The sequence below is a fragment of the Hippocampus bargibanti genome, linkage group LG05, assembly GCF_051943395.1.
Source record: "Hippocampus bargibanti isolate YZ-2025 linkage group LG05, ASM5194339v1, whole genome shotgun sequence".
Taxonomy (NCBI): domain Eukaryota; kingdom Metazoa; phylum Chordata; class Actinopteri; order Syngnathiformes; family Syngnathidae; genus Hippocampus; species Hippocampus bargibanti.
Window position 1 is genome coordinate 25,195,664 of NC_142738.1, and position 11,837 is coordinate 25,207,500.

The following is an 11,837-nucleotide window of genomic DNA, read 5'->3' on the forward strand; positions in this document are numbered from 1 at the left end:
CCAATCTCCACACTGTGGAGTGTCTGTGTCTATGTGTGTGTCCTCATTGTATTTATTTTTTCTTTAATTTGTGCGGCAGCTGTGGGAAACGTGGAAATGACACAGTTTGGCTGTCACCCACGGGGGATGGACTGGGCCCATGTGGGTCAGCCAGAAACAATGAAACAGAACTGACCGTGAACTGAACTTATTTTGTCAATCGAATGCACACTTCTTTATCATTAAAAATATTCTAGGAATGAACTAATTTAATGGAGGATCAAGTTTAAGGTTTTAGCCCGACTACTGTATAGATGTACAGTATTTGGTCCGCACAAGATGATGTGAGGATGATGTCAACGTGTGTGGTCAGCGACACACAATAACAGCAACAAGAGAAAGAACTTCCATCATTTTCAGAATGCTCCCGTTTTCTCCTTGACCAAATGTGAAATGAGGATCTTAGATCGACTCCCATCTACATAGATACACTTTCTAAAATACATTTCGAGCGTTTCACAATGGCCGCATTGCCAAAGGGACTTTTCAGAGTTATCCAGGTTCCTGCTACATGAAAAGTTTAACCTAAAGCTTCATGCTACATGACAAAGTCCAAACGGGCTCGAACATAATTCATGAATTGAACATTTCATAAATACTAAGAAGTAAACCACAATGTTTGGATGCAAATGTACTTTTGGAAAATGCACTTTGTTCAATTGTCACCGCAAATGATACCACCCATTTGCACTGTGTAAACATATTATTTCAAGACGTTTGGAGGGATGTGAGGGAAGTGAGGAGGAGCTGAGAAATGCGAAGAAAATGTTGAGAAGTTGGCGTCCAAGAGTCTTGGTGTCTTGTCGGATCCGTTCATGCTCAGGCCTTTTTCACGCTGCACCAGGCGGCTGCAGAAAAACAGGGCCGGAAGCGCAGAGAAATTCACAATGCAGGAAAGAAGTGATGGATTAAAAACAGACGTCTTTAAAACGTTGCCTCACAGAGGCAAGGAATCCATTTCAACATGGTCGCTTCCTTCCAAGTTTTAAGTATGCAAAGTACAAAGAAAAACTTTAACTCAACAATACACACAGAAACAAAATACTGTACAGTAATCCCTTGCTACTTCGCGGTTCGATTATCGCGGCCCTTGATGCACCGCGGATTAAAAAAAAAAAGGCCGCAAATGGCAGTGAGAGTCACTACAGTACAGTAATGTAAAACAACAGCGGGTCACAGAGAGCAGCATACAGAATTCATTAGATTGACTGTTCATGTGATGCCGCGCTGTCAACTTGGGTTTGTCTTTTTTCATTTGTATTCGTGCTGCCTTGGGCCGAAGCTGATTGGCCGAGAGACGACATCACTGTGCAGCATTCAACCTACCTGAATGCAAATCCCTCCTCCAGTTCTCGCATCGCGTTAGTTCAGGTTAAGTAGTGTATGTATTCTCATATTTTCATGCGTACTTAATACGTCCACCCCGACAGTGGATCCTAAACGCCCAGTGCCTTCAAATTCATCCAGCAAACCCATAAAGATGAGGGAAATGATGACAGCTAGTGAAAAAGTAAAATTACTTGACAAACAAGAGGAGAAGGCAAAGGTTATGCTGCTGTTGCGCGGAATAACAATGTCAATGAATCGACAGCGCGTTACATCAAGAAGGACGAGTAGTGTACGTACCTGTAAATATTATACTGTGTATACCGTATGTTGATAGTGGACTGCTTATTGCATTAGAGTTTTGTACTGTACTACAAACATTTACTGTGCTTCTTTATGCATATCCTGTACTGTGTTCCACTAAATTTGATTAATATTTTTTGTACTTATACACATGTAAATTTACCAATACACGCTGGTCCGCAATAACCGCAATAAACATCCTTGACAGCACACTATCTTTCCACTCTCATATAAATAACTTAACCCGATCTGCGTACTTCCACCTACGTATTATCAATCGTCTTCGCCCGTCTCTCACCCCTCACACCACTGCTGTCCTCGTTCATAGTCTTGTCACCTCCTGGATAGACTATTGCAATTCACTTCTCCTTGGTGTCCCTCAGTAACTTCTCCACAAACTTCACATCGTCCAGAAATGTTCAGCTTGGATCATCACCAGAACCTCATCCTTTCACCACATCACCCCCATCCTCCAAGATCTCCACTGGCTCCCGGTCAAATATAGAATCAACTTTAAAATTCTTCTTTATACATTTAAAGCTATCCATAACCTCGCCACCCATACCTATCTGACCTTCAAATTTCTATTCCCTCTCGTTCTCTCAGATGGTCTTCCTCCCTCCACCTCTGTGTGCCCCCCACCCCCCCTTTCCGTCTCAGCAGGATGAGGACAGAGCTTTCAGCTGCTCTGCCCCCAAACTCTGGAACTCACTTCCTCCCAACATTCGTAACATCAATTCTCTTCCCACCTTCAAATCCCATCTCAAAACCCACCCATTTAAAATGTCATTTTCTGTGTAGCTCTTTCTCTTGTTTCTATTTATAATTGTATTTTATTTATTGTATTCTATTTGTGATTGTATTTTATTTATTATAGTACCTATGATTGTTTGTGACTGTAAAGCAGGGGCCTCAAACTCGCGGCCCGCGGGCCAACTGCGGCCCCCAAAAGAATATTTTGCGGCCCGCCTTGATATGAAAGATTAATGTTAGTGCGGCCCGCATGATTGATATGAATGGAACTTGTGTGTGGAGCTGAACAAGTAGGCAAGAGAAGCCATGTTTAGGACAGTTCATGTTCAATATTTTCTTTATGTGAAGAAAGTTAAAGGTAAAAGAACTGTGAATATAGACATTTGAAACTTTATTAAAATAATTAGTTTTCCTGTGGTTTTTTCAGTTGTCTGTATCTGCCTTATGATCATTATAATTATTTTATTTATTTATGACTGGTTAATTTATTTTTTATTTATTTTTCCATTTATTCATTTAATTAGTTTTTTGTGTGTTAAAAATAAAGATTTTGAGAACATTGGAATGTTTTATCTGTGATTTTCTTGTGGAAATCCTGATGCGGCCCAGCCTCACCCAGACTCTGCCTCCAGCGGCCCTCGGGTCAATTGAATTTGAGACCCCTGCTGTAAAGTGTCCTTGACAGAAAGGTGCTTAAAATAAAATGCATTATTATTATTATTATTATTATTATTATTATTATTATTATTATTATTATTATTATTATTATTGTTATTATTGTTATTATTATTACTATTATTATTATTGTTATTGTTATTGTTATTATTATTATTAAACGAGGGATTACTGTAGTTTAGGGGTGTCAAAGTCATTTTTTGCCACGGGCCACATTGTAGTTATGGTTTCCTCTCGAGGGCCGTTATGAATTTGGGGAAGCCATTACAATGTCCCTCCACTATTACATAAAGAGTGCAAAACAAATTAATGAATAACTAGTTTTCACATCTGAAGTCAAGAATAATGACTTTTATTGTGAAGACTTTAGTTTGTTGACGAAGCCTCTTGGATAAGAAGCGAAACGTCTGACACCTTCAAAGAAGTACAGATGACGGCTGAAGAAACCTTTTCATCGATGGACCACTCCTGTACGACTGGGAGCTTACACAGATGGACTGTTATTGTGGTTTACATCCAAAAATATGGCATTTTGGTTCGGATTTTAGCAAGCATCATGGAATTTCACAAGTTTGATTTGCTTTCCCGGGCCAAAAAAAATGTGGTGGGCCAGATTTGCCCCCCGGGCCTGGACTTTGACATCTACGCTGTAGTCGTAGTCCTAGACAAATAATAATAATGCAAAAGTAAAAGTTGGTTTGCTCGATTTGTGCTGTATGAATGTTTTTTTGTTATTGTGTTTTCTTTAATTGTGCATTAACAATAGTGATACATTTGCTAGTATTGCACCAATGAGGTTGCCAATGTATCACATAAGACATGCTGACATTTTGTTATTTAATTTTATTAGTTTGGCAGGCCTATTGAAAATGATCACGTGTGCCTTATTTCAATTTGTACATTGGGAACTAAATACCATATTTCCTTAAAGAGTAATAATGATCAACGGCAATTGTTTCCTAAGTGCTCTGATGTAAATGGAATCTGTCACTGCCTCACACTAGGGGCCTCTATTTGCATTTTCTTTTATTGATGGATCCTGGCAATAATGCAGTGCAGTTAAATGTGGAATGAGCAGAGCACCTGCTTAAATAGTCTGGGTGAACAAGACAATCATGAGAAACTAAGTGCCGCACGGGTTGCAAGACATGAGAATGAGGACAGTACTGCAGATATGTTTCATATCATAAACGTGGAAAGGCATTATTGGAATGTCGAAAATATTTTCATTCACTTCTGTGTTTTGAATGGCGGGGCAGGTTGAATTGGGTAAAGGAAAGATGGAGAGGTTTTTTTTTACTTGGGTTTGGATGTTTGCATCATGAACGTTTTTGACGGTGGAAATGTTTGACATGTGCAAAGTATTTACTTTCAAGTCCTGAATTGCTGGAATCTTTATAGGAGTTTTAATGGTTTTAAATGATTTAAGAAACAGGGTCGAATTTCCCCTATTCAAACAATGCGTGTGAGATAATCTGATTATGAGGCATTTTTGTTTCAACCTAAATGAATTGTAACTGGAGAAAACCAGAAACTGTACGACCTAATTCCAGTCCTCATTTGTCATTTTGAAGCACTAACCTGGCACGGCGACAGAGGAAATGGCCTCTGGCTGGCACAGCGTGTCCACTTTCACATGCTGAAAGGCTTTGTTAGGGCCCGACTGAAGGTGCCTGGAAACATAAAATGCGGTTGAGTTTTCACATGCAATACATCCAGACACTCACACACCGTGCAAGTCCTTCAAAATATGGCCCTTAGCAATTCCTGTTGGAGTTAAAATATTAATGACAGTGAGTGAGTAACCGGTGCTGGACGTGAGCATCAAAGTGGAAACTTGACGCAGCAGGCAGCCTTGACTTCAGCAGCTTTTCTGCGTCTCAAATTCCAGCAGCCATTCATAAGAAAGCGGGATGACTAATTCATTATGTATGCAAGAGCATCTTTCAGTTAAAACACCAATACAATGATGTATGAAAATGAATCAAAAGGAGCTGCGTAATGTCGAAGCTGAGTGAAATGTCAAATAAGCAAAATGGAAGAGATAACATGGAGGAGCAGCATACAGTATTTTCACTATACGCATTAATGAAGTCAGTCGGCAATTTTGAAATGGCCAATTTTCCCACAGAGTCTAACAAAATTCATCCAATTACTGACGTACCTTTTCCACTCATCCTCTCCGTCCCAGAACTCATAGATGACAAAAGATAGTCCATCTGGGAGGCGCACTGCAGTCACACTGGAAAAGATAGACAGCAGTACCACTGCTCTTTATATTTGATAAGGACAGAATCGCTCTCAATGACAACTTTTTTTATTGTGAAATTTCCACGAGTTACTCGATGTTCTCCTAAGTCTCAGAGACTTTTCTCAAAAATATTACTGTGATTCTCTGTATTTCCTGGAACATAGTGGCTCACACGGCTAACAAAGTGACTTGAGTTATTAGTGGGCAGAAAAATGCAGAAATGTCCAAGCACAATCAGTCTGTTATTTTATATTTAAAATGCTGCAAAGAGAAAGAAGTGTGTGTCATTTCATATTTAACCCTTTCAGGGGACAATGGTTACAACCTTAGACACCTTATCTATCATGCTGAAGGTACGTGAACGTGTGATGACATGTTTCACCAGCACAAAATAATGCATACACACAGTCACACACACACACACATACACAAAAACACGCACATGATCAAAGATGACCAGAGGGACACAAATGAATAGTCAAACATGGTGGTCCTGAGCATCGTACTTACACTTCAGCTGAACCCGAGGCCTGAGTCAAGTCGAAGGCAATTATGAACCATACGCAAAATCACGTTTTCCTTCAAGCATTTCCTTTATTGTGGAATATTTTGAGGCACTTAAGGTGGCAGATGTTCTGGCACTCACTTATAATTTTGGATGTGATTGGTTAATTATGAACTCAGCCAAATCTAGTTTTTTAAATCAAATCTTTTTTTATTTTTACTTCTATTGTTAGTTTTTGTTTAATACATTTTAAATGGTATAGGCCATAATAACTGTAAACATAAAATACCAATGAAAGTTAAATCAATGATTTAACTGTGCCAAATTTTTATATCAGCGACAGGTACATGAGGTGAGATCTCACAAAATCATTGTTTTCACAATCTCTGGCAGGAACACTTGCAGAAACAGCACAACGATCGTGACATTTTGTTTTTCGACTTTCATTCCTTTCATGACTTTGCTGCTGTGAAATATAAATTTCTTCACTGTGAGACAAATAAAGGTAAATCCAATCCAATCCAATTTAGGATTATCAAAAAGCTACATAGTGAAAATTAAAGCAGGTATTGGCCCCAACAGACACAAGGGCCATTTGGACCATACGGTTTCACATCTTTTAATAAAATGCTCAAACTAATTTAGGTGAGAAAAAAATGTGTTTAAATGTTTTGGTGCATTTTTTTTGTCACCGGCCACATTTTGGTTGCCATTTCCCTTGAAGGACCATGCTGACTGAAATCATAGAATGAAGTCAAGAATAACCATTTATTCAACAAGGCGAAGTTCTTAGAATGAGACATTACAACAACAAGACAATGCTTGAAATGTTTCTTTTATTTATTACAGATGAGAATTTGAAATGTTGGTACATCTCATCTCATCTCATCTCATTTTCCGTACCGCTTATTCCTCATTAGGGTCGCGGGGGTTGCTGGAGCCTATCTCAGCTGTCTTCGGGCACGAGGCGGGGGACACCCTGAATTGGTTGCCAGCCAATCGTTGGTACATATTTTAAATAATACAATGCATGAAAGGTGTGGATGTCCTTGAGACAAATAATAAAATGTTTCGAGTAGTGATGTTTTCATAATTGAAGTAATACTATTCTTTGATTAATTTCACTGTAATAATTCTGATCTCAATCTCAATCAAAATAATTGGAATTATTATGTTTTTCATAATGGTTGGTAGCCCTTCACTCTACACGATCTCACAACATGTGTTCCAGGATACTATTACAGAATGTCAAATGTATATTGTAGATGCCGTACATTATGCAATGAGCGACAGTGCAGTGATTTCTTTCCGGCCAATTCTAGATTCAGGCAACTGTAGCTCTTGAATGTGGTCATAATAACATTTGAAAGTGCCATGATATGATTATATGGACAGGAATAGGTTTCAGTAGGGGATAACTTGAACAAAAACATGAAATGACTATGATATTATTCCATAACCTGACCAGCACAATGTTATGCCCGAGTTATGCTGAATTTTCAATGGAGAGGCGGAGGGATAAAGGGGTAAGATATGTCTCAGTTAAAGGTTTCTTCAGCCGTCATCTGTACTTCTTTGAATGTGTCGGACGTTTCGCTTCTTATCTAAGAAACTTCGTCACCAAACTAAAGTCTTACTGGTAGTTTAGGCCCTATACATATATATATATATATATATATATATATATATATATATATATATATATATATATATATATATATATATATATATATATATATGGGAGCATAGCTGCTCCACTGATAGTTCCTGTCATTCTGACTAATGACTGGCCTGATTGCCCCACTTCGACCGGTATCACCTCATCAGTATTACTAATCCTATGTTGCCCAAGCAGGCTATTGTATGAACGATCCAAATTTAACCTCACCCCACCAAATCGGTTTAATGAAGGATTTTGTTGTTTCATGAAAATCGCTTCTTTTACTCCCCTTTCAAACCGATAAACACTTTAAGACAAAAATGAGTGCATCCAAAAGATAGGCTGCCAAATGAAAAACTAAGTAATGTAGTTTATTCAATACATTGTAAGAATGCAAATTGTAAAGAGCAGTACATTGGGGAGACTAAACAAATTCTCAAAAAAAGACTTTATCAACATCGCAGGGATAATACTAGTGGGCCTCAATCGGCAGTACATATGCACCTAAAAGCTAGCAACCACTCATTTGAGGACAATGAGGTTAAAATCTTAGCGAAAGAACATAGATGGTTTGAAAGGGGAGTAAAAGAAGCGATTTTAGAAGAAGAGTTTTTTTAAAGTTCGGAACACAGAAGAGAATGTCGAGGGGACTTACTGAAAGCAGTCTCTCTGAGTGGAGACATTCTTTAGGTATTGCTTCAGAGCCTCGCAATAATCACCAAGCTTCTTCTGGGAAACCACCATTTCCTGACGGATCAGCAGTAGTGACTGCATAGAGAAAATGAGGATGAAAAAGCATTGTCTTGAATGCAAGCAGAGTAAAGAGAGTTTGGAGTGGATGAAACTTTCTTCGAGTTGCAGGCTTTCAATTTCTTGAAAACCATTAACGGCGTTATTTGGCAGGAGCAAAATGTACGGCCGCACAAAAGGTATGAGGGTCAGCTACATCCACTCCTGCAAAAAAGTCAAATGGTTTTCGATTCTGCACCCACTTACAAACGCCCTCGATAAAAGAGATGCGGGATGGCGTTCTTGGAGAATGATCGGAAACGCAACTTATTTTTTTCATCTACGTGGAGAGGAAAAGGACAAAGCTATCGTTGCACAATTTTCAAAGAAAGGAAAATGAGAGGAAGAGAAGTGGACAAACATTAGGAAGCAAACTAAAGACTGGAGTGACATTGTATTTGCTAAATTAATATCCTCGTGGGGCTACTGTTTTATTATTTACCATCCATGGTTGATTTTTATAAAGATTTCTTGACGTCCATGTTTCATATTGCAGAAAAATTCTAATATGCAAAACCTACATCCGATATAGTGCACCTGCCTAAACATGGCAAACCTCCAGCCAACCGAATTAGAAACACTGCATTACCTGCCAGCCGAGTTGATGTAATTTGCCACAGTAAATTGAGGATCCATCGACTCATAAAAACAAGGAAGTTAACTCATTCGTTGCCATTCCCAAATTTATTTGGGAATTGAAAAGCATGATGTGGAGCGCCATTCCCGATTTTGCTTGGGTTTTGGTTTGTCTTGCGTGGGAGGGGCAATGAAGCATTGTCACGATCTGCTTGGCGACCAACGGGTGGCGCTGTCGGCCGCGCCGGCACCTGCACAGGTGTTGGTCGTTCCGATCCGTGGCAGACTGTCACGTTCTGGTTGGCGACCAACGAATAGCGCTGAAGCTCTGGTGTTGGTCGTCCTCATCAGTTGAAGTTAAAAGGACTTTCAGCACGACCATTCGGTGTCGGGTCATTGTATTGTGCATGTGTTTTCTGCACCCTGTCAGGTTTGTTTCATCTTGGCAGACTTTCTCATGGTTTTCTTTGATACTTTGTACTTTTCTGTTCAGATGACTTTGATGTTTTAGATTTTATTCCTGCTGACTTTATTTTAATACAATTTGTCAAATACATCCTGCTGCTCCCTCCTGCCTGCTTTTTTGGAATCCACAACCACCATCACCACCTCGCAAACCGTGACAAGCATTGGTCAGACCTCTGGCAATGTTTTCCCCTCCTACGAGGGGGCAGCATTTGCCTTTAGTACGTCCACCCCAATTTCAAGCTCAAATAACTAAAGACCCATATAACTTGGGAATGAACTCTTTTTTTTCTGATGAAAGAAGGGAGTCTATGGTTTCTTACGCTGCATTGAATGTTTATGTAGTCCTAAAATTCAATATTCTGTGTGTCCTGCAATTTGAGTGAAAATGGCAAAAACCCTGGCACGGGAGGAAACACATTTTTGCACATCGTCTGGTAGTGAATGAGTGAAACACAACTATTGAATGGGTAATCAGTCAAATAATGTGAAAGAAAATGCTCATTTAACCTCTTACCAATAGACTGTAATATTAATGGACAATCGTCATGATCCTGTCGACAAACGAAATAAATTAGCTTTCAGTGCTTATAACAGCACATATACCTCAAAATATTTTCCAAAAGTTGAATCACGGAATTTGTTTTTGCTCTGGGATGACTTAAATTGAGGTATTGGAGTGTAACTGGGTTTTTGTTAACATTCATGAACACAAACGCCAATACACAAAATGTGCTCTGACTTGCAAGGAATGGCGAGCTAAAGTATTCATGTTCGCTTAGCAAAGACAAGACTGTGGCAAAATTCTGCTAAGTAACTCTTAATGTTCCCAGTGGGACGTCATAACAGTGTGACCAGATACATAACGATCAAGCAGTAAGACTTTTCAGTTCATTTATTTGTTCCTGGGGAGAATGCATGCAGATGGAACATTTAAACTATGCAAAGAATGATGCAGACTCAGATTCAAATGTGAAACCTCCTGCTGTGAGTCGAATGCACACAGCGCTCGCTGCCTCCCAGAAGTGGCAAAATTACACACCATCTTCATTATAGTGCGCAGTACGACATTGGCATCTTTATATGCACTGTAGTTTGCATAATATAAAATAGAGATTATACAGGGTGTCCTATAAAGCTCCACACGTAGGAGAAATAATACAGTGCATACTTTTGAGTCCAAGATTCATTTCTTTATATTTCAGATAAAATGAATTTGAATAAAAAGCATTGAAATCATCCTGGTGGCTGGTTTGGCAAACACTTGTATGGCGTATGTCAAGAGACGCTTAGTTTTGTATGTATGGATATTTATGGGACAGCCTGTAGATTATTATTTATTCATGTGTTATTGTAAATCCCCCATGTTGGATTCCATTAAAAATTCTTGAGCATGCTCAACTTGCATTTTGCACACAGCATTTGTAGCCGACAATCAACACCAACATACAAAACTGGTACGGCGTTGGGCCAAAAGTCCATCCATTATTTGATGTCTTCATCCACACAAGGGTCGCGGGCGTACTGGAGACTATCCCAGCTGTCTTCGGGCAGTAAGTGGGGGACACCCTGAACTGGTTGCCAGCTAATCGTGGGGCACACAGAGCCGAATAACCATTTGCGTTTACAATCACACCTGTGGGCAGTTATGAGTTAATCTGCAATGCATATTTTGTTTGTGGTAAACTGATGATGGCTGTTCTCAATGATTACTTGCAAGGACTTTTTGCTGCAAATCTGTTGAAATAACCCGCCCGTATGAAATGCATGTAGTCGTTCAAAATTGAGCCACGTTACAATGACATGAAGTGAATTTGACAGGTTTACTTTCCTGGGTGTTCACTGAAAGTCCAATGATTTTCCACCTGTGAATGACTGTGACGACTGTGTTCTAAATGTTAAGGATTGCGAAGTTCAGACCATCATTTATTCATGAATGTTCAAATACACATCTGCCTTATTTGAAATTATGGGTGAGAACTGGAATATCTTGCGTACTGTGCAATATTGATGTGGATCAAGGGAGTGTGGATGGGAGGAGAGCCAAAATTGAGCTTGGACTGTCAAGTGATGTTAAATGCTGGCCTTCACTGTTTCATGGTCAAGGTCCTTGATCATGGAATCCTCTATCTATGTGGTAACAGCCCGAGAGGTACGCATGCCATAATGCAACCTTCAAGATGAAAAGAGCTTCAACAACTCAACTCAACTGTATTTAAATAGCACTTTAAATAGCACTTTAAATAGCACAACAGACAAGCTGTATTCAAACTGCGGTACATAGACAACTATCTGTCTGTGTAAGCTCTCAGTCGTACAGGAGTGGTCCATCGATGAAAAGGTTTCTTCAGCCGTCATCTGTACTTCTTTGAAGGTGTCGGACGTTTCACTTCTTATCCAAGATGCTTCTTGGAGGACTCAAAGGACTCTTTGTAGTTTTTCAGAAACTCCTGCAATGTATCCTCTCCTCCTCTCCTTTTAGTATCTTCAGAATT

General features: G+C 39.4%; 1 protein-coding gene across 1 annotated transcript in view; it reads right to left on the bottom strand.

Moving 5' to 3' along the window:
* Positions 1-2: 2 nt before the first annotated feature.
* The window catches only part of necab2 (N-terminal EF-hand calcium binding protein 2), a 135,887-nt gene continuing 124,052 nt past the window's right edge, over positions 3-11,837 (bottom strand). Inside the window, exons 10-13 of the mRNA XM_088997457.1 lie at positions 8,168-8,280; positions 5,261-5,338; positions 4,678-4,769; positions 3-887 (exon numbers count right to left, since the gene is read on the bottom strand). Of these exons, the coding sequence (XP_088853583.1) occupies positions 859-887; positions 4,678-4,769; positions 5,261-5,338; positions 8,168-8,280 (312 nt within the window). The 3' untranslated portion in view covers positions 3-858. The remainder of the gene's footprint in view (positions 888-4,677; positions 4,770-5,260; positions 5,339-8,167; positions 8,281-11,837) is intronic.